Source organism: Andrographis paniculata, unplaced genomic scaffold (assembly GCF_009805555.1).
Source record: "Andrographis paniculata isolate CXL003 unplaced genomic scaffold, ASM980555v1 Contig62END, whole genome shotgun sequence".
Lineage (NCBI taxonomy): Eukaryota > Viridiplantae > Streptophyta > Magnoliopsida > Lamiales > Acanthaceae > Andrographis > Andrographis paniculata.
In genome coordinates, this window is record NW_026137598.1 from 588,263 (window position 1) to 612,297 (window position 24,035).

The following is a 24,035-nucleotide window of genomic DNA, read 5'->3' on the forward strand; positions in this document are numbered from 1 at the left end:
CATGAATGTGATATTCGATGATACCATTTTTGAGAATAAATCTATACATTCAAATGATGATGATGATGAAACTGCACCTGTTAAGGTGACTCAGAATCCTCAAGATGTTCAGAACATTCCCCAAATTCAGAATGATTTGCCTCAGACTAGTGACAATATGGCTACAGAAAGTTCTGTCAGATTTGATTGGTCAGAACCAGAATGTTCAACGGATGTAACAACAACCAATCAACAACCTGCTGAAACTGAATCTGATGCAGAAGTGAGAAGATATGGTTCCAGAGTTCCACACAATCATCCAATTGATGCAGTTTTTGGTGATCCAATGGGTGGTCGACTAACTCAAGGTAAACAGATTGATTTCAAGAATCTGTCTGGTATGAATTGCTTTATTTCCGCAGTTGAGCCAAAGACAGTAGATGATGCTCTCAAGGATGAATATTGGATCAAAGCAATGCAAGACGAGCTGAATCAATTCACAAGAAATCGAGTTTGGTATTTGGTTGAAAGACCAACTTATGTGAATGTCATTGGAACTAAGTGGATCTTCAAGAACAAGTCAGATGGAAAAGGAAATGTTACCAGAAATAAGGCAAGGTTAGTTGCACAGGGGTACACGCAAATTAAAGGTGTTGACTACGATGAAACATTCGTTCATGTTGCTCACATTGAAGCAGTGAGATTGTTAGTGTCTGTTGCATGTTCCTTGGGATTTACTTTTTACCAGATGGACGCCAAGACAACATTTTTGAATGGATGGATTAAAGAAGAGATCTATGTAGAACAACCAAAGGGATTTGAGGATCCTTTCTATCCAGATCATGTTTACAGGTTGCGGAAAGCTTTGTATGGATTAAAGCAAGCACCCAGAGCGTGGTACGGAAGGTTGTCCAATTATCTACTGGAGAATGAATATGTTTGAGGATCAACTGATAAGACGATGTTCATCAAGTTGAAGGGAAAAGATTTGATGATTGCACAGGTGTATGTTGATGATATTGTGTTCGGTTCTACCGCTGAATCCTTGAAGAATGAATTCATAAAATTCATGGAAGTTGAATTCGTAATGAGCATGATAAGTCAGCTTAATAATTACTTTCTGGGATTGCAGGATAAACAACTCGCTGATAGTTTTTTTCTGAGTCAAACAAAGTATGCTCAGAACATGGTTGAGAAGTTTGGACTTCGAGATTCAAAAGGAGTTAGAACTCCTTTAGGACAACAAGATAAATTGTCGAAAGATGATGATGGAAAGACAGTTGATCAGAAACTGTATAAAAGCATAATTGGGAGTCTTCTATACTTGACTGTTAGTCGTCCAGACATCTCCTTCAGTGTTGGTGTGTGTGCAAGATTCCAATCCACACCTAAGGAATCACATTTGAAGGCTGCAAAGAGAATTCTCAAATATGTCAAAGGAATTGAAGAACTTGGATTATGGTATTCAAATAGGTCAGATCTTGATCTTATTGGGTTCACAGATTCAGATTGGGCTGGTTGTTATGATGATAGAAAGAGCACAACCATTGGATGTTTTTATATTGGAGATAATATTGTGAGCTGGAGTTCGAAGAAGCAAAACTCTATTGCTTTGTCCACTGCCGAGGCTGAATACATAGCTGCTGGAAGTTGTTGTGCTCAATTGCTGTGGATTCGACAAATGCTGCATGATTATGGGATTGGTCACGATTCGTTCACTCTGTTTTGTGACAATACAAGCGCCATAAATATCTCCAAGAACCCCGTTCAACATGGTAGAACAAAGCACATCGACATACGGTACCATTTTATTCGAGACTTGGTGGAAAATGAAGTGTGTGATTTGAAGCATATTGGAACTAATGATCAAAAGGCTGATATTCTCACGAAAGCGCTACATGCAGATCGATTTGAGAAGCTACAAAGGGATTTGGGTATATGCTCAAGATCTCCTTGATGCTGCATACATGGATGAATAAATGAATATCTCCAATTTATTTTATTTCTTGATTTCTTTTTAGGTGGAAATTGGAGATTGGATATTATGAGAAAAACGAAATTTTGAAAATATCAAAAAGAAGGAGGATCTTTTGGTAAATAGAGATTATCTGAACGAGGGATATTATTGGTATTCTGAGAAGGGTTTAAAAAACCCCAAAAGGTGTTTTGACAACTTTGCACTGCAGTTTTGGCTGTCATCACAGCCTTATGGGAAATGTTGGTTCAGAAGGGGTGTTGAATTCAGAATTCAAACAGTTCCTTCGTTTCCCTCATTTATTGAGGATTCATATATCGATGCGTGTAGTGGTGATAATAATCACTCACTCTCTCTCAATTTCTCTCTACTTTTCACTCTTGCAATTTGCTCTCTGAGAAAGCAATGGCTCGAACCCGATTTGGAGGCGAAACAGGGACGGGCAGAGAAATTTTTCGTGGACGTGGACGTGGGCGCAACAGAGGACGTGGGCGTCGTGGTGGGAGAATAATTTCTTCTCCTCTTCCCAGTGAATCTCCGGCTCCCGTGGTTGTTGCTGAACCACTCCCTGAGATTCCAACGACGTCTGAAGCAAGCGTGGAAGTACCAGTTGCAGTTACTGATATTTTGGCTCCTCATCCTCCTAGAGATCATCTTGATGAAACTGAGGAGACTGTTCAAAAAACCCTAGAGAAAACGCAAGTTGGCGGCCCGGATGATGGCATTTTTGGAGAACCTGAAACTACTCATTCAGGTAACCGTGATGAGGAAGGAGATACAACAATGGAACAAGATGTTGCTGAACCTGAACCCCGTGATGTTGCTGAAGAGGTTTTGGAGCGTTCTGAGGAAGTCCCTGGATCCGAAGTGCAGAGGAATGAAGCAGTTGTTCCTCCATCTGAAGTTGTTGTCGAAGAGGAAACTCCCATTCATCTTGAGGAACCCGCCATTGAACATGAAGGTGTCACTGCTAACCCTCATCATTCTCGCTCTGATGAAAGTCTCAATACCATTATCGATAGAACCGTTGATCAACTCTTTTCTGAGAGGATGGAATATGAAAACGCTGTTATCACACCGGTATCACATTCAATGGGAACAAAGTCTGATGATTCAGGCAATGCTCCTCTTGCTCGACTGAAGAAACGTCATGACGAAAGATGGAGTAAGAAAATGAAGGCCACTGTTGATTCTCCCGGTCCCTCATGAAAAAAAATCAAGCAAGTTACTTCCAAGAAGGGACATAAGTCAAAGAAATCCAAATCTCGCAAGTGCAAGATCACACCTCCACCGATTACTGCTGAAGAAGCAATGAACGCAACCCACTTTGACGATGCCGCAGAATTGTTTGAATATGATGTTTTGGCCAATCGCAAGCTTGTCCCAGAGGCTCGCTTCACTGACCCGATTCACAAAGATGTTGGTTTTCTTGCAGTCTTACGGATGAAAGGATTGCGCCAGTGGGCAGTGTTGCTCAAACGATATTGTCTGAAGTTAGTCAGAGAATTCTACGCCAATCTTTCTCGGAACGTTTTGGATGAAGAAAGCCCTTGGTTTCACAAAGCCTATGTACGAGGAAAAGTGATTGAGCTTAGCCCGCAGGTGATCAACAATTTGTTGAAGCTCCCGAATGACAATTCTGAAGAATTTCCTTCCACCCTGCTTAGAGAAACAAAATGAGAAGTTGCTCTTCGGTTGTCTGCATGGAAGTCCGATGACTTCGGTCGAATGGGCTTGGCTGCCACAGAACTCGCCATGAAGTATCAATGCCTCTTTCACTTCTGCGCCATGAATGTTCTTCCCACGAGTAATGGGACGAACATTGGCTACGAAATGGGTAAATTACTCCTCTGCATTGATAAATTCTGTACTGACATCAATTTCAGTTTTTTTGTTCTCTCAAAGATTGTGAAGTATGTTCGTGGGAAAACGTTTGACAAGACCAATCTCCCGTACCCTGCCCTTATCACCCTGCTGTTGAAAGAAAATAGCATTCTGCCGGAGCCCTCGGAAGACACCATTGAAACCAGCTTCTTCAAGCCCCGCTCGAACCTACAGAAAATCTTTAATGATTTCAAGGAGCCCTTTCCATCTGATCCTTTGGGACAACTTCTGGAAGCACGTCGGTTGCTTCTAGAAGTCCTTCAGGAACAAGTTTCAATCCGCTCGACCTTGGGAGAACATAGGAAGAAGATCATCTGTGTTCTTCATTTACACTCCAAGTTTGCATCCGGTCCTGAAGAGGATGACATCCATGACTTTCTCTAGCTTCCCAGCCTTTTTTTGCATCTGCTCCACGCAAGGGGGAGAGATGCAGGAGAGAGGGGGGAATGCTGCATCACCAGAGAAAGGGGGAGTTGCTTCTGCATGCCTGTTGTCGTTGTTGGTTGTCTGCTATTGCTGATTGGAAATGTTGTTGTTGTTTTTGGTTCTGTGATTACTGAATTGTGGTTGTCTCAACTTTCTGATTTGTATAGGCTGTCTGTAGCCTTATTTTGTTTGTTGGCCTGTAACCTAACTTTAACTTGTTTTTAATTATAGGATTGATTTGCTGAGTGTGGAAGATAACCTCCTGCATTGTGTGTGTGGTCAAATATGCCAAAAATGGGAGATTGTTAAGTTGATCAAAAACTCGATCATCTATTTTTGGCATATTGACAAAACATTTTTCTGCTGCTGTGGTCGTTGGTTACCAAAAACAACATTTAAATCAGCTTGTGGAGTCCAATGAAGCAGCCCTTTTGTCCTTCCTAGAATGGTGGCTGCTCAAGACAAAATGGACACTTTAAATTTGTCCTCTTGTGGTCAGAAGTGATTAGATACAACACCATACCTGATTTGTATAAAAGGGAATTAATTGCATGTCAAATCATGGCTGTTGTGGTTGCTTAACACAACTCGAGATTAGTGGGAAGGAGTGTGAGTCGTTTTGAGAGAGTGTGTAGTAAGAGAAATATTGTATCAATCCTCTCAACCTCAACCCTTCTTATCTCCATGCATTGAGTAAGTGATATTCACTATTATCTTGCCGGAGAGTTCGTCAGTCGAAGGAAAATCGGAGTTCCGATAAGGAGAATATTCAGAATCTGAGCTGCCCAGCTATGTGTTAGTTTTCAATACGCGTTTGTGACAACGTATGCCTGTGGAGGGAATTTCATAAGTAATTAGCTTGTAATTTGGGTTGAAAGAGGTTTGGGTGTTTTGTTCTTAATCAGCACTGATTAATGAACCTCTCTTGGATTGGTATCCCCCGTATGTAAGATGATTTATATCCGAATCGGGTAAACAAATAACTTGTCATTTATTGCTTTGAAATCCTTGCATTTATTTCATTCACAAGTTGTCGTTATAACTGTGATATAACTACGCTTCAGGAGTTGACCCATTTAAATAAATGTATGAGAATTTATTAGTGCAACACTTATTCTCAATCCAACATTATTTATTTTTATTTTTTTAAAAACGATGAATCCCATACCAGGGGATCTTTTTAAATTGTTCTCTAAAATATAATAGCATCTCATATAATTTTTAAATTATAAAAGCAAATAGTGCATACTCGGTGACCCACAGGTGGATTAACAAATTCATAATGTATTTTCTATTTTTACCTTTTACATTTGTTATTGTTTATGCTATTGATAAAAAAGAAGGGCTTTTAGTTATATTAATAAACTGTACATATACTTTAACATTTTATGATTTTTTGAAAAACTTGTAAAATTCTAAAACTATTGAAACTAGAAAGTAATGACAAATTACGGCTTCTAAAATTCTAAAACTATTGAAACTAGAAAGTAATGACAAATCTGTTTTTTTAGTATTTCAAATCAAAATCATAATTATTTATATGGCATAGTTTTTAAGAAAATTTATTTTTTATTTTTTCAAAATATTATATTAAATACTATTTAAATAAAAATTCAAATGAACACTTCATTTCAAATAAATTTTGAATCAACACAGACTTTGTTTATATAGATATTTTTGTAGTTTTGAAATTTTAGATAATTTTAGAAATAGTAAAAACTGGAGTATTCGATACGATATTTTATAAGCAAAAATAATTATTTTATATAACTTTTCTTTGAAAAAATTACAATTCATCTTTCGGCCTAGTTTATTGTTTCCCTTATTTTGATTTATTCAAAATATAAAATTACAAAAAATAAAGATAAAATTTTAAATATTTTGAATAAAATAATTATTTATAAAAATATTTTAAACAAAAATAATTATATTTTAGATTAAAAATATATATTGAATATAGTATACCTGTGTCTATATAAAATTATAATTTGTATAATTATATATTTTTTGAAAATGAAAATAACACAACAAACAATATCAGACCCTTAGAAAGTGTGAAACCAATCGGAATATGGAGAATAATATTGAGGGGTCACAAAGTGAAAAATTGTCCATATTTATTTCATTGATATAAATTTGTGGGGCATTAATTAATGCTAATTATTTATGACATAAATATGACTTTATTTATCTAATATGTTTTTGGCTTTTTTTAATAAATATATATATTTTTTTATATTAAATATGAAAATTATGTTATTAATATAGTTAATAATATTTGTGTGTTTGAATTATTATTTTTTTATAAGTGCATATAATATATATTGTATTTCTTTTATATTACTTTTAATATGCATAATTATTAATAAAAATATTTTAAAACAGTAAAAATAAATATTTTAATTGGTAATTTTAGAGTTGTTACGTACGAAATTTAGAATTAGGTTAAAAGCCCAAGGTAAAAAGAAGAATGGGCCTGACAATAGGGTTGATTGAACTGGCTGAAAGACACCGTGAGGAAATCAAGGAAAATAGGTTTATTTCTAAGGAAAATACAAGACGGAAAGTCTTCAGGTCGGGAGGTCCTCAAGACGGAAAGTCATCAAGACGGAAAGTCTTCAGGTCGGGAGGTCCTCAAGACGGAAAGTCATCAGGACGGAAGGACCTCAGGTCGGTAGGTCCTCAAGACGGAAAGACCTCAGGTCGGAAGGTCTTCAGGTCGGTAGGTCCTCAAGACGGAAAGACCGCAGGTCGGAAGGTTTTCAGGTCGGGAGGTCCTCAAGACGGAAAGTCATCAGGACGGAAGGACCTCAGGTCGGTAGGTCCTCAAGACGGAAAGACCTCAAGTCGGAAGGTCTTCAGGTCGGGAGGTCCTCAAGACGGAAAGTCATCAGGACGGAAGAACCTCAGGTCGGTAGGTCCTCAAGACGGAAAGACCTCAAGTCGGAAGGTCTTCAGGTCGGGAGGTCCTCAAGACGGAAAGTCATCAGGACGGAAGGACCTCAGGTCGGTAGGTCCTCAAGACGGAAAGACCTCAGGTCGGAAGGTCTTCAGGTCGGGAGGTCCTCAAGACGGAAAGTCATCAGGACGGGAAGTTCGCAGATCGGGAGGCCCTTAGGACGGGAATTCCGCAGGTCGGGAGGCCTTCAGGACGGGAAGTTCTCAAGTCGGAACTCTGCGGCAAGACCAACAAATCGGATGGTTTGTTAGTCGGGATGTCTGTAGCTACTCCAAATAAGTCAGATGGTTTGCAAGTCGGGAGGATTGGCAGTCGGGCCAAAAGGGCGGAAGGTCTATGGTCGGCTCAAAGAGTGGAATTATAGGGATAATTGTGGTCTGCTGAGGACACGTGTCAGCAGGAGAAGGATTGGAAGACGGTTGGGAAGGAGACGTTGTAACCGTTCGGGCGACGGTTTTCAGCACAGTTTCCCAGAGAATATTTAAAGGTTTGGATAATCATTTGGCAAGGGATCTTCAATCAACTTCAACAAAGCAAAGTCAGATTTGGGGATCACCACTTTAAATTTCAGTCTTTTATTTTCCAGTTTATTTTCTGTACCATACAGTGTTTATAGATTCCTAATCTCAGGCACTAATTATGTTCTTATGTTCAACAAATGAACAACCAGCACACTTTGGTTATGCAGAATATGTTGCGTGAGCAACAAACGAACATGTTGCGTGAGCAACAGAGTCTGATGCAGAACATGATAGATCAAGCACTTTCAAGGGTAAGTCTGCAACCCACTCAGACTCCACCAGGAGTATCACCGTCCAGACCACAGGCAAATTTCGCAGGGCCATCATTCGTGGATAGTACATTCCCAAGTGCCACAAATCCCAACCGAATGGATAGGGGAAAATCTCCTCTGACTTTTCCCAACACTGTTCCACTGGGACCAAGGGTTACCAATCCGCAGCCGAACAATACAAGGGAGGACAGGCCTGAAGGATATATACATGATCCTATTCATATTCCTGTGCAGGATCCGTTCCATGTTCCTGATCATCAACGCTTTCATGTAGATCCTGATGAGATTGCACATATATTAAGGGATCAGTATGGATTAACTCCTCAGATGGCTAACCGCCCTGCATATCAGAGACCTTTCCCAGAAAGGATCATTAATGAACACCCCCTCCCAAGGAATTATCGACCACCCGATTTTCATGCATTCTCAGGGGAGGACGGATCTTCCACTATAGAACATGTTGGTCGGTTCACAGCACAATTAGGAGAAGTTGGCAATAACCCTTTTTATAAGTTGCAGCTGTTTGGTTTATCTCTTACTAGAACAGCGTTTTCGTGGTTTGCAAGTCTGCCTCCTGGACAAATTCAGACGTGGGAAGGACTGGAAATGGCATTTCATGCCAGATTTTTCAATCCTTTACCAACTGTTTCTTTAACTGATTTACTTGAATTGAAACAGTATCCAGAAGAAACTGCTTCACAGTTTATAGAAAGGGTGCGATTGATGAAGGGACGATGTCCTACGGTAATCAGTGAGAAAGAGATGACCAATTTAGTGGTCCGGAATATGCATACTCGCTTAAGAAAGGCACTCACTGCCCTGGATGTTGAGGATTTGGCAAGTCTTGCATCCAAGGCAGGACGTTTAGAGTCTTTGTTCAGAGAGGAAGATCAACATAACAGGCGTAATAGAGGCCAACATATGGCGAGTATGGGAACAGAAACATGTGACTTTGATTTTAGTCAGTCAGAAGAGATGGCAGCCGAAATCCTTTCTGGAAAACCTTATGTATGCCCTAAATTGAAGCCAGTACCAGGATCTGAAGGAAAGGAGCAACCGACGTTTGATAGTTCGAAAGCTGATGAAATCTTTGATATCCTACTGACTGATGGGCAGATCCGTATTCCAAAGGGGCAAAGATTGGCCACTAAAGAAGAAATCAAAGGGAGACCATATTGTAAGTGGCATAATTCTTTCACACACAATACAAGTCAGTGTACTCATTTCAGGAAGGAAATTCAAAAGGCCATCAAGACAGGTCGGCTCAAATACATTACTCTAGGTGTAGACCAGCAACCGTTTCCGAAAGTAACAACGGCAATGGTTGACATCCAACCAAGTTCAGAAACAGGGAAAAGTTCAGCCAATGATGGACATACAGGGGAACGAACTCAGGCAAGCCCCGGAACAAAAAAAGGAAGTCAACCAAACAGTGGCCGACCGGAAGAACGACTCAAAGTTGTTGAAAGGCCAGTCGCTGAAAAATGGGACCGTCCAGACGGTTCTTTTAATGTGGAGTTGAAAGAAAAGGTTTTAGTGCGTGACCACCCGACCAGAAAAACAGGTTCAGTCGGGAACAATTGGGCTCGAAATAAAAAGCCTTTACCCGTTGATATAGATCCTCGTTTCCCAGGTATGAATCGTACACAGATTCGCAATGCCAAACGCAGGTATGCTGCAAAGTATGGGAAACGAGTTCCTTCAGTAAAACAACGAACCGACGAACAAAAAGCAGCCGACGACTTGGCAGGAGATCAGTCCATTAGAGTCTTTACAGAACAAACGACCAACGAGCGGGGAGCAGCCATTCAGTCTCCAAAAAGTCGGTCCAGTCGGGTCTGTTCAGGAAAGCAACCGAACGACGGCTTAGGCACTTCCGACTATACCAAAAGAAGTTTGTCGGGACAGGGGAAAGGTAAAGGAATGGCAGATGAAATAATTAGAGGTTTTCGATGCCAACATTGTGAACGGATCAACATCAATCCATCTCCTGAGGAATTCCGTATAGAATCTTTGACGGTTCAATCTCGGGATAAGGCAAAGGAAGATGTTGTAACTACAGAGGAAAGTTCAAGATCTGTTAAATCTCGTCTGGGACCACGAATCCCTTGTCGGATGACAGAGATTAATCAGATTAGTGATGAACCGATGTGGGCAAGTCTGGTAGATGATACTCTGGACGAACCTTTATGGGCATTCTTGGCAGATGACGAATTAGAGGAAACAGAGTGGGCAAAGACTTCAGATTCCGAGCCTCAGACGGAGGCACCTTCGATTGTGTTTCCTCCTATTCCAGAGGGTGCGATCTCCCATTTGAAACCTCTGTATGTTAATGCTCACATTTGTGGGAAACCAATCACAAAGGTTTTCGTGGATAATGGAGCAGTCTTTAATGTTATGCCATTGAAGACTCTCAAGAAGCTAGGAAAAGGAATTCATGATCTGTCTCCTGTGGAATTCGAAATGACAAGTTTTACAGGGCAGCCGACTAAGCCTGAAGGCATGATGGTTGCCACGATCGAGGTCGGACCAAAGAAGATCTCCACTGTTTTCTTTATTGTGGACGCAGATACTACATACTCTCTCTTGCTGGGAAGAGACTGGATTCATGCCTCTCAATGTGTGCCATCAACCTTGCACCAACAATTAATGTTCTGGGAAGGAAATCAGGTCTTCAAAATGGAAGCGAATGACAACCCATTCGATGTAACAGAACAAGTTGAAGAGTCAGTGTTTTATTCCAGTCATTTGGCTCCGATGTCTCAGTTATATATGGCCAGGGAATACCCAAACAAGGGTTATAAAGTCACTGGCCAGAACTCGATGTTCTATTAAAAGAACACCTTTATTGTATGGCTCATGATAAAGCCACACCCATTCTCATATAATTTGTTTGTTATGGATGATACAAGTTTAGAAGTGTGTAGTTCTCTTATTAATAAGTTCTATTTAAAGCAGTTATTACATAAAGCAGAAAATAGTAAAGAGATTCTGGATGTTCACCTCCAAGAAGATGAACAATTTCGTTGGCCCGATTTATTAGAAAAAACAGAACCAACAACTTCATCACAAGACCCATTATTGGAGTTTAATTTAGGAACCGAATTGGTTCCAAAAGTGATCAGGTTAAGTGGTTATTTGTCTAAAGAGCAACAAACAATGATGCTCGAAGTTATTAGAAACAACATTGATTGTTTAGCATGGGATTATTCAGAGATGCCTGGTTTGACAAGAAGTCTAATAGAGCATCGATTGCCTATCAAAGAAGGTTGTAAACCTTACAAACAACCTCCAAGGCGAATGAGCCCGGATTTGATGCCTCAAATCAAGGAAGAAATCCAAAAACTTCTCAAAGTGGGTTTAATTCAGCCTTGCCGTTATGCGGAGTGGTTGGCTAATATTGTGCCAGTGGTCAAGAAAAATGGTAAGATTAGGATATGCATCGATTTCAGGGATTTGAATCTAGCTACCCCTAAGGATGAATATGTGATGCCTATGGCCGACATGTTGATAGATGCAGCAGCAGGGCATAAAATCCTTAGTCTGATGGATGGTTATGCAGGTTATAACCAAATATTTCTGGCAGAAGAAGACATTCCTAAGACAGCATTCAGATGCCCAGGGGCTTTAGGTATTTATGAATGGACAGTCATGCCATTCGGGTTAAAGAATGCAGGGGCAACTTACCAAAGAGCCATGAATTCAATCTTTCATGATTTAATTGGCAAATCTATGGAAGTTTATATTGATGATGTTATTGTTAAATCTGCCAGTTTTGAAGAACATTTGAGAAATCTTGAAGAGGCATTCGAAAGAATGAAGAAGTACAAGTTGAAGATGAATCCAACCAAATGTGCTTTTGGAATATCAGCCGGGAGCTTTTTAGGATTTTTAGTTCATGAGAGAGGAATTGAAATCGATGCCAATAAGGCTAAAGCCATTCTTGATAGTCGGCCACCCAAGACGGTTAAAGAAATCCAAAGTCTTTTGGGTAAGGTGAACTATTTGAGACGTTTCATTTCTAATGCTGCTGGCAAGGTCAGACCCATTACTAAATTGTTGAAAGCTGGAAAAAATGCTTTTGAATGGGGTCCCGATCAACAGACGGCTTTAGATGCTATCAAGCAGGCATTGGTTCACCCTCCAGTCTTAGTGCCTCCTAAACAAGGTCGGCCACTCAAACTTTATTTGGCAAATACATATGAAGTGGTTAGCTGTTTATTGGCACAGGATGGTGATGACGGGAAGGAAAGGGCAATCTACTATCTCAGTAAAACCCTTACAGGACCAGAACTGAATTACACTATGCCAGAAAAAATGTGTTATTCATTGGTCTTCGCTTGTACTAAACTCGAGCATTATTTGCTGCCCAGAAGAATTGAGGTCATATCAAAGGTGGATCTCATCAAATTGATTTTACAGAGACCTACTATGAAGGGCAGACTCATGAAGTGGGCCATCAAATTGGCTCCTTTTGATCTTCAACATTCCCCGCTGAGGGCAATCAAGGGACAAGCAGTAGCCGACTTCTTAGCAGAATTCTCACAAGTCGGGTATTCTCTTTGTGATAGTGTCCGACCATTTAGTTGTTCATCATATCTGGATAATCTACAGGTCGGATGTGTGCCTTATATAAGTACCAGAACATGGTTGATGTTTTTTGATGGCTCTACCTCTGGAAACAAATCAGGGGCAGGGGTCTTTTTGCAAGGACCTGATGGTCAAAAGATCAATTTGCAACTACGATTGGAAGCCATGACCCATAATTCGGCAGAATATGAAGCTCTAATTTTGGGTTTGGAGGCTTTAATAGCCAGGAAGGTCCAGTCTGTAATCATAAGAGGGGATTCTCAACTAGTAATCAACCAGGTAAACAATCAATATGTTTGCAATTACCCTCATCTTCGCAGATACAGGGATATTGTGGGTCGGTTACTGACAAGAATCTCAGAAGTAATAATTGAGTTCGTTCCGAGGAAAGAAAACCAACGTGCTGATGAATTGGCGCAAAGGGCCTGTAAAGGATTTCTGGAGGATATTGGGTCGGAGGTCAAGTCGGGCATAGAAGAAAAGACAGACCCAATATGTGACCGAATGGTCGGGCAGGAGACTGTCGGACAGGAGCCCGACTGCGAAGTTATGGTCGGGCAGGGGATTGCTGGACAGGAGCCCGACTGCATAGTTGCTGTCGGACAGGAGTCCGACTGCGTAGTTGATGTCGGACAGGAGCCCGACTGCATAGTTACCATCGGGCATGAACCCGACGGCGTAGGTACAGTCGGACACAAAGATGCCAGTGAAACAGTGACCGATTGGAGAACAGAGCTTATCAGGTATTTACAGAATCCAGGTGCGAGTGTTTCAGTTGCGACACGATTGAAGGCTTTACGTTTTCAATTGATAAATGGAATTTTGTATAAGAGATCATTTGAAGGTTTACTTTTGAAATGTTTGGGATCTAAAGAAGCTCTAGAGGTAATGACAGAAGTACATGGTGGGATATGTGGAGCTCATCGGGCAGGTCTGAATATGAGATGGGCCATTCATCGTTTGGGTTTTTTCTGGCCAAAGATTTTTGAAGATTGCATACAATTTGCCAAAGGCTGCCAGGAATGTCAGAGACATGGAAATTTAAACCATCTGCCAGTAACCGAATTGCAATTCTTGGCAAAATCATGGCCTTTTAAATCATGGGCTATGGATATTATTGGTAAAATACATCCTGCTTCATCGAAACATCATTGTTTCATATTGGTCGCGACTGACTACTTTACCAAATGGGTAGAAGCAGTTGCTTTGAAAAATGTGGATCAGAAAGAAGTGATAGACTTCGTTTTGAATCAAATTATTTACAGATATGGCATTCCTCAGTCTATAACAACCGACCAAGGCATGGTCTTCACAGGGGAAAAGTTCTCTAGTTTCTTGGCAGAATTCGGTGTTCGTTTACATCATTCGTCACCTTATTATCCCCAAGCCAATGGACAGGCGGAAGCAGCAAATAAGATTATTATTGGGATTATAAAGAAGATGGTTGAAGGGAACCCAAGAAAGTGGCATTTGTTATTGTCTCAGGCTTTATGGGCACATAGGAATACCAGAAATACGATCACAGGGTTCTCACCTTACCAACTCACGTTTGGCCAAGATGCTGTTTTACCAGCCGAAATCCGAATATCATCTGGCCGAACAGAATTTACTGATGGTGATCTTACAAAAGAATACCAACAACTTATGATGCAACAGTTAGAAGATTTGGATGTTAACCGACTCCATGCAATAGGGCGAAGTGCGAAACAGAGTGAAATCAGAGCAAGGAGTTATGGAAAGAAAGTTCTTCACAGGACATTTCAAAAAGGAGACCTAGTCTGGAAGACCATTCTTCCTACATATAAGAAAACTGACCAATTGGGAAAGTGGTCACCGAATTGGGAAGGACCATACATTATTCAAAAAGATATTGGGAATGGTGCTTTCATTATCGTAAATCATGAAGGTAAGAGAGTACATGATTGTATTAATGCTAAATATCTGAAGAGGTATTATCCTGCCTTTTCAGATAACAAAACTGCCTGAAACAAAATATTATTCAGAACCCATTTGTGGGGTTCGAACCTATTTAAAGGTTCATTTCAGTTAGTCATCATGTATTTGTGAGAAATTTTCTGCCTCTGAATCAGACTTTTCATCCCAGTGAGTGGATATTAGTTCTGGTTCTTCTTCAATAAGATCTTCCAAATCTGGTCGGTACCTCTCCCATTGGCTTTGCATTTCGTCTAAATCTTGATTGGTACGTGCTTGCATGTCTGTTATGGCTTGATGTTCACGGTCAACAATGGTACGCAATCTTGAAAAGACTTTTCGTTGGTTGGAAAAGATATTATCCCAACCAAGATCTGGAAGTATGGTTGCTGCGTGATTTTCAATCATTTCCATGTGATGATGGAGATCAGGAATGCGGCTAAGGATGTCACGAAGAGGTTCATACCCCTCAATGATTTTTTCCATCAGGCGGATGACGCGATGAATAGTTCTTCTACCTCGTTGGGAGAATCGGAATTTGAAGTCTAGTTGCTTGAGTACGTGTAACAAGTCTTCTGCATGGCCTCCAATAGGGTGATTACCTACAAAGAAGGGTTGAAGAACACCCTGCCAGTTGCTTGATGGAACATGAGGTCGGTCATTCGCCATGTTTGTTAACACTTCAAGTGTTTTGATTTTCAAAATATGCCTTAGAATGTGTTTCTTAAAATGTGAGAAACAGTGTTCTTTTAAAGAAGGAGTTTGTTTCGATTCCTACAAAGTTGGAAATTGAAAGGTGATCCTTGTTTTGAGAGAAGAAGGAAAAATATATTACTAAGTCAAATGTTGTTACAGGGGGGGGGGGGAATATTACAACAGTGCCCCTAGGACAGTTTTTATATGTGTCCATTTGATTTCATCCCTGGATAGCCTTCTGGTATTGGCAGCCGTCTGATATCTTATGATGAATTGGGATCGGGCTTGGGTTTTCAGCTCTTGATCCAATTCGGCCTCATTTTTTGTATATTTCTCAAGCAGACGCTGCTCGTTGATAATTTGATTATCCAGGGTAGACTGTTCTTTCCTTAGTTCCCGCAATTCTGCCTCCTTTTTCTGGATGGCTTCATCAACTTGAGCCTTCGTGCTAAGGAGACCGCCCAACCGTCCAGTAGTTTGCTGAAGGGATTCTCGGGTCTTGGCCAAAGAATTCTCCAGTGTTGTTTGATCGAAGTCGGGCTGGGGGGTTTCGGCTGACAGGAGTCCAATAACTAACACTTCAGTCTTGAGCTCTGTAAGTCTTTCCATCAGCCGATGCAGAATGGGGACGGCTGGCGATTCCGTCGGAGTGTAAAAAAGAAGGCCACCATCCGACTGAATGAGTTTGTCCAATAAGTCGGATCTTAATTCTGACAGGGGACGGTTAATGGCCTCAGTGAATATAGTTTGGGCCTCCGCTGGAACCGGAACAGTCGATAAGATAGCTAAGTCTGAAGGCCCCTGCAAGTCTTACAGTGTCAATAAGTATGCCAAGAGAGGGGCAAATTTATTCAGATAAGTTATGTGTCACCTCTGGGCGAACTGCTGTCAGTGAGGGGGGCAGCAATGAGGTCGGTCGAGTAGGGCAGGCAGCTGGTATAACAGCAGCCGACTCGTCGGCTGCTGCGAATGGTCGCTGAGGTGCCGACCTGGGTCCCTATGGAAAGTAGTATTTGAAATAGTTAGTGTTTTTCGAAAGAAACATTATGGCATGGATTGGTTTAATCTTACCAAATTCACAGAAGTCTCCGAATCGGATGAAGAAACTTCTTCCATTTCTGGAGGTTGGGCTGCCACAGGTGGTTCTTCTGCCTGCCACTCGATTGCTGGAGGTAACGCTGCTGCTGGCTGGGCGGCTGCATCTAGAGCCACTCCAGCCGGGATCTCTGGAGCAACTGGGATAGCTGCAGCCGGGACACTTTCGGTTCCCAGTGCGGCTGCATCATCCGATTGGACTATTTCGAGATCACCAGCAGCAGGTATGTTGTTGTGAGGGTCCGCTTCGGCAGGGGCAGTTGGTCCTTCCTTCGAAATGGATGAGTCTGATGCCATGTATGGCGGTCGACCCATCTGGGAAGTAGTCCCTTCGCTGTCAGAAGAGACCCCTGCTGCTGATGCGATTGGTGAAGGTGTCTGTGAAAAATCATGGAAATGTTGTTGATTAAATATACCAAGGTCGGTCATTAGAGTCATAAGTATTGCTGATAAGAGGACTTACTGGTTCTATAGGCAGTTCTTGTAAGGATTGCCTCCTGGTCAGGTGCCTGGCCCGACCGCTCCTCGGTGCAGGAGGACGAGCTTGCCTCCTTGTCGGGTCTTCCGCCCGACTGCTCATTGGCAAATTGCGAAGTGGAGTAGAGGTTTGGAGAGGAAATGCTTCAGTCTGGACTAAAAGTTGGTCGGCTGGGGCTGGCGTCGTTTGTGTGGTCGGTGTCACCAAGGTCGGTTCTGGTGAATGAAATAAGTGAAATCAAAGTTAAGATATAGTGTATTGGTTCACGGTTTTAAGAAAAATTACCTATTCGGGGTCGGGTCCTTGCTGACGTCCTAGTAGTTCCAAGGTCCGCTGGAGCTTCCTGGTCGGCCCCAGAGGTCGGGGGTGTTTGCAGCTGGGACGCTTTCCTTTTTCGCATGGGAACACTAGATCCGATTCCCGGGGCGGCTGTTTGTTGCTGAGTGTTAGTATGTCTAGCCGCCCCTAGAACCAATCCTTGGGGGGGAAGGAGTATGTTCAGCAACCGATCCTCAGCAGGGGAAATCAGGGGCCATACAACCGACCACCATTCATTGAATGTATCTACAGTCTCAGGGTTGGAGCGGAAAGGAATATAAGAATTGGAAATTATATACGTGGTGAGCTGGGAGATATAAGAAGGGATTGAATTAGGTAGGACTCGTCGGTCAGGACTTTGAAAAATTATATGCGGACAAGCGACGGGTCTAGGGATACCTTGGCAACAGCCGAACTGGCGCGCCATGAATTGAGGTTCATAATTAAAAGTGTAAAAGGTTTTCTGCCCTTTTTTATCAAGTTTTTTGCTGCTAAAAAGAGACCTGGGTTTGAGGGCAACATCCCAGGCAAAAGAATAGGTGGGATGAGGACAAGGCTCAGGAGTCGGAAGAGGATTTGGTGCCGGAAAGGGCCAGAAATGGTCGGGAGCATAACCCGCATATTTTTTATACATAGAAAATCGAGAGTTACTGCGGGTATCCGTTACAATTGCGGTTATTATTGGATCGGAAGATTGGAGTTTATTGCGTCCTGAGCAGAGTCGGTTGAGGGCTAATCCCAAATGTTTTTCGGATGTTGGCATAGTGGGCGGAGATCCTAAGTTGAACGCGTTGGGGAAGTAAAGACGGAACCAAAGTTCTAAAAACCAAAAAGGACCCGATGCGGCAGTGTCTAATTTTCTACTATCATTATCTGTTAAACGAAGGCTAACTCTAGTAAGTCCTTCAAACAGATTGGCTAAAAACAGGGTGCCAAGGGAAAAGAACCGACCTGACGCGATATGAATGGCCAGGTCGAGATGAGAAGGAAGAACACATTTGGAAGGGGAAACAATGACGTACCTACAAAGCCAAAAAAGGATAAAGGCGGTATGCTCCCGGTCGGTCACGGGGGTCCCTGGAGCCCCTTGCTGGTCGGTTGCGAACTTTGTCCAACCCCATTCCTTCACACCTTGTAAAGACCACCCTGGATGGTCTTCTGATGGCTCCTGCCCATCTAGGGCTCCCATCACAGGGTCTTCTCCCACGACTGGGAGATGCGCGATCATTGCCACATCCATAAGAGTTGGACCAAAGGGGCCTGATGGTAAGAGGAAAGTCCCATTTTCCGCATTCCAGAAGGCAGACATGGCCAACAGCACCTTCTCATGCAGGTTGATAGGCATGGTGGACAATAGTATTGCCTGATCGATTTTTTGAGATCGCCATTGGGTCTGGAAGTGTTCTGCTACCCGTCGATACCAAGCGCGGTACGGATCTTTTGGGTCTGTGAGATGGGTTTTGATGCTGTCTCGAATGCGAACTGCTTGGTAGTTAGGGTTGTTGATAGCCAAGGAATTTCGAGATTCCAAAACTTCCCTCATCCGATTTGAGTCTTCAGGAGTAGTGCAATATGGGCGGATCGTCGGAGTTAGTACTTTCGAGGCTGAAAATGGGCCCTCTGGGAGGGTTCCGTCAAAAGGAAGAGCAGAAATGTATTGATTCGCCATGGTTAAAGTGTTTTGGGATTGTGATTCACAAAAGCTCGTATTGCGAAGAAAGAAGTTAATCAGGAGTGTTGCAGTAACTGGTGCAGTTGCTAAAGGAATTTTTCAAGAAGGTAGTGATTTATGAACTTCCAAACATTGATTGTTAAATGGCGTTTGAAAGTCCCTTGGCGGCGGGCAAGTTGTTACGTACGAAATTTAGAATTAGGTTAAAAGCCCAAGGTAAAAAGAAGAATGGGCCTGACAATAGGGTTGATTGAACTGGCTGAAGGACACCGTGAGGAAATCAAGGAAAATAGGTTTATTTCTAAGGAAAATACAAGACGGAAAGTCTTCAGGTCGGGAGGTCCTCAAGACGGAAAGTCATCAAGACGGAAAGTCTTCAGGTCGGGAGGTCCTCAAGACGGAAAGTCATCAGGACGGAAGGACCTCAGGTCGGTAGGTCCTCAAGACGGAAAGACCTCAGGTCGGAAGGTCTTCAGGTCGGTAGGTCCTCAAGACGGAAAGACCGCAGGTCGGAAGGTTTTCAGGTCGGGAGGTCCTCAAGACGGAAAGTCATCAGGACGGAAGGACCTCAGGTCGGTAGGTCCTCAAGACGGAAAGACCTCAAGTCGGAAGGTCTTCAGGTCGGGAGGTCCTCAAGACGGAAAGTCATCAGGACGGAAGAACCTCAGGTCGGTAGGTCCTCAAGACGGAAAGACCTCAAGTCGGAAGGTCTTCAGGTCGGGAGGTCCTCAAGACGGAAAGTCATCAGGACGGAAGGACCTCAGGTCGGTAGGTCCTCAAGACGGAAAGACCTCAGGTCGGAAGGTCTTCAGGTCGGGAGGTCCTCAAGACGGAAAGTCATCAGGACGGGAAGTTCGCAGATCGGGAGGCCCTTAGGACGGGAATTCCGCAGGTCGGGAGGCCTTCAGGACGGGAAGTTCTCAAGTCGGAACTCTGCGGCAAGACCAACAAATCGGATGGTTTGTTAGTCGGGATGTCTGTAACTACTCCAAATAAGTCAGATGGTTTGCAAGTCGGGAGGATTGGCAGTCGGGCCAAAAGGGCGGAAGGTCTATGGTCGGCTCAAAGAGTGGAATTATAGGGATAATTGTGGTCTGCTGAGGACACGTGTCAGCAGGAGAAGGATTGGAAGACGGTTGGGAAGGAGACGTTGTAACCGTTCGGGCGACGGTTTTCAGCACAGTTTCCCAGAGAATATTTAAAGGTTTGGATAATCATTTGGCAAGGGATCTTCAATCAACTTCAACAAAGCAAAGTCAGATTTGGGGATCACCACTTTAAATTTCAGTCTTTTATTTTCCAGTTTATTTTCTGTACCATACAGTGTTTATAGATTCCTAATCTCAGGCACTAATTAATCAAATTTAAGGATATTTTCTATATCTTTGAATTTTACTTTATTTTTGTTGAAAAATTACATCAACAAGAGTTTTTAATAAATAAAAAATAATTTCAAATAATTCCAAATACTATGTGTTCTTTTACTCAAAATAAATGAAACACATATCCAAAAAAAAAATTAATGAACTATATTTATTCATTATTTTTATATCATCTACATAATTTTCTATACCTCAAACTAAAAAAATTCCTTTCAAACCAAAACCAAAAACAAAGTAAACATAAAAGTAACTTTAGTACGCTTGTTTTGTGTTTTTTGTGATTTGTAATTTATCATTTTTAAGTAAAATAACTTACAAATTAAACAAAAATTGGCCCAACACGACAACCTGATATGAATTCAACACAAAATAATTGGGTTTGAGTAAAAGATTTTAACCCGATTATGTATACGGGTTGACACGAACTCGTCACGATAGTAAATGCGTAGGGTTGGAGTTGAGGCTCTCAACTCGAATCCGATACGACAATCCGATTATAATATATTAATAAGCTAATGTTACGTTAAAATTAGTTTACTACTTTAAAGTATAGTCTAACGATTTCTTAATCAGATTGACAAAATTTAATTTACTGCTTTATTAGGTTAGAAATTACATCTTTATTCCTGGTTTCAAAGGATAATTAAATTTTTATTTTTGGCACACGTTAGTCATCCTAATCCGCTCCCTTCATTATGAAAAATCACTAGAGTAGCACCATTTTTCTTCCTCTAAATTATTCATTATAGTTTGTTTCCTAGATCTGATTAAGTTGGAAAAAGTCAACATACTTCTCTTTCCACCCAACATTAACCCTTATACACCTCTTATACATATAGTTGATAATATTAGACTGCAATAGCAGAAAATTTCCCTAAACCCCGAAACCACTATAAATAGATCGCCCCTTAGTCATTTCTTACTCACGGTAACAGTAACTTCTCCCAAAAGCTAAGAAACCGCCATTATTGTACAATCCTGGATTAAAAAAATCCAAGCCTGACTAGCAACTTTTAGGTCTATATTAGATAAGATTAACATTTTATTAGTCTTAAATCATACTTTTCTTCCTAATTCGATCTTGATTTTATCTCAAATACCAGAGGCAGCGGTGTGTCCACCTCTGCTGTTGTGTTACCCTCTATGAAGTGACATGTTGCCAATTTTTAAAATTCATAGGGTTTCAAAATCATCTTCGGCTAGAGTCACCAAGATTTTTGCCAATTGCCTTCATATTTTCTTTCATCTCAGCTTGAACGGCTTCAAGTTTATCAAGTTGTTCTCCTATTAATCTTGTTCCATTGACGATGGGATTGAGATCCGACATGTCCAACCAATTATTAGAACAAAGTAAAAGCAATAAGAAAATAAAATGATATTAATCTTTTTTCAAAAAAATAATTAAATGGAATCAACTGTTTGTCCAAAAGTCACCAGACTCCTTTATTTCCATTATCAAGAATAATGTTTTCCAAATCCTAATAATCTCTTTAAATACTTATAGTACACCCTACTTATTAAAAATAAAATAAGCTCACCTAATAACTAAGGGGCAAGCCAATTTAAAATATGATATCTTAATAGAGAAGTAAATAAATAAAATCTAAATCCGCGAAGAACAACAAGCCTAAGCCCATCCCATTCCCGTATTGATATACAAGCAATGACCGAGACTTCACTTTCTCTTTATTCTTAAATGTATGTTATTTTTGCTTAAGCAAATTGGCTAAGAATGCGACAACATATGTGACTTTGTAATCACTATGGAAGAAATCTGCCTTACACCGAGGCATTAATCAAAGCGAATGTGGTGGTTGGAATGGTCGATGCTAAGCTAATCCCATTTTTTCCGGAACCGGGACTAAAAAAAAAATACAAGAAGTAGACAAGAATCAAAAGGCTAAATGGATCCTACATCCATTGTATGCTGATGGAGAAGCCCTTTCTTACTTTGAGCTAGTTTTTTCAGCTTTTTTTTTTCCCTTTATGTTACGCTTAATTCGACTAATTTTTGCTTGTTTGTTTAACAACATGTATTCGAAGTCTATGGTAAATAAGGTTGGAAAGTACGGTGGATATTATTCAAAATTATAGCATGAATATGATGTGGTCACAATTTTTTTTTCTTCTTCTCCTGTGTTGGTTAAGGAAGAAACCTTCGATCATCATTTCTAACGAACTTGGGGCAAATCAACCGCATCACATCTATCAACATCTCCAAATTCCTTAACTCAAATTCATGTTCTCAACAATGTTTCTTACAAATTAACCATATGTTAGCATAGGTTGAAAAATTTTAACCGGATGATAACCAAAGGCTTTTTTATCACTACAAGAAAATATTATTTTTGTAACGAGATTTTTTCGTCTTTAAATCCACTTTTTCTGTTACTAATGATATTAGAGACATAATTAATGATGAAATTACGTTAGCTACGTGATCTTTAGGGATGAAATTCCGTTACAAATATAATATTTTTTTGTAGTGTATGGAGATTTAGAGTGATAAAATTCTTAATTCATACCAAACGCAGTATCCAAATGTTTGATAGTACAAAAATTAGGAAATAAGAAGGAATACAGAAAAATTAAATAAATTACGGAAATAAAAATAAATAATAACTTTGATTGAGATATTGAAATATGTTTTTACAACAATTACATCAAGTCTATTTGTAGAATCTAAACGGTGTCTGCGAATGGACACAACATTTCTAATCTACTAACAACGTGAAAGGATGCAACCTTTTGGAATAGAAACAGTAATTTATGGGAATTAAAGCTAATTAATCTATTTATTTCTAACTTTAAATATATCTAATATTTAAATTTTATCCAAATACCCAATTTAGATAATCATCAATCTTGGTAACAAGTTTTGATATCTTGTCAACCAAATTTCAAGATTCTAATAATCAAGATTTTAAATCTCTAAAATCGAGATTCAGCTGTATTATCCGCAGACGAAAATAAAACTACGATTTATAATTTGACAAACCATTGGATAGACTCGAGTGGTTGTCGACCAAATAAATTAGTGGGGCACAGATTTGTAAACTTAAGTGCAGTTCTATAAACTAGAGAGGTTTGGACCCGTAAACTTGAGAGGTACGGTTCTGAAAATTTTAAGAGGTATGGTTTCTAAACATTGAGAGGTTTTTTAAACAATTAGATGGAGCAGCCGACCTAATTTGGTACAAAACCATCGTATATGTATGCATAAATCTTGGTCCCGGTACGTCCAAATATTTAGTCTAATTTGATGCAAAACTGTCGTATATGTATGCGTAAATTTTGGTCCTTGTACGTCCAAATATCTTTTACCTTGCCATATCTATCAATCCTGAGTCTGACGTTCAATCTAAACTATACCTGATGCATCAGTCTAAAATACATCCGACATATCCGGGCACCTTTACTTCCGAAATTTTGAGGCGCCTTTAGATCTAACAATCTGGGCTAACCTTTATCTTTAAGAATCCGGGCGCGCCCTATCTTGAAAACCCAGAACGTCATTTTCATGTTTAACACATTTGGGCGTAAAGCATCTTGACTGTTTAATGCGTTCGAACGATTAATTTTAGGTGGTAAAGTAATGCAAGAAGGGACCTAATGTAACATAATGCTATCTTTGGCTCAAATATGATGTTTAGTTGATATGCTTGAACACTAGAAGCGCCAAGGATCACGTAGCATATTACTTGATTTTATGCAGAGTGATGCAATTTTGACAATATCCTCAAGGAAGGATTCCAACAAAATTTGTTCCCAGTTTAATTTCAACAGAAAAAATGAAGGCGGTGAAAATGTCGCAAAAACGTTCTTCTCGAGGGATCGGATATGATATTTCTGAATT

At 40.6% G+C, this 24,035-nt stretch overlaps 1 protein-coding gene across 1 annotated transcript; it reads left to right on the forward strand.

Moving 5' to 3' along the window:
* The first annotated feature begins 940 nt into the window (after nt 1–940).
* LOC127261159 (uncharacterized mitochondrial protein AtMg00810-like) lies at nt 941–1,936 on the forward strand. Its single transcript, XM_051289383.1, has one exon. It carries the CDS (start codon nt 941–943, stop codon nt 1,934–1,936), a length of 996 nt encoding a protein of 331 aa, XP_051145340.1.
* The last annotated feature ends 22,099 nt before the right edge of the window (nt 1,937–24,035 follow it).

What these genes read in the sequence shown, in the direction of transcription:
- LOC127261159 (XM_051289383.1), top strand. Translation starts at nt 941, where the DNA reads ATGTTCATCAAGTTGAAGGGAAAAGATTTGATGATTGCACAGGTGTAT.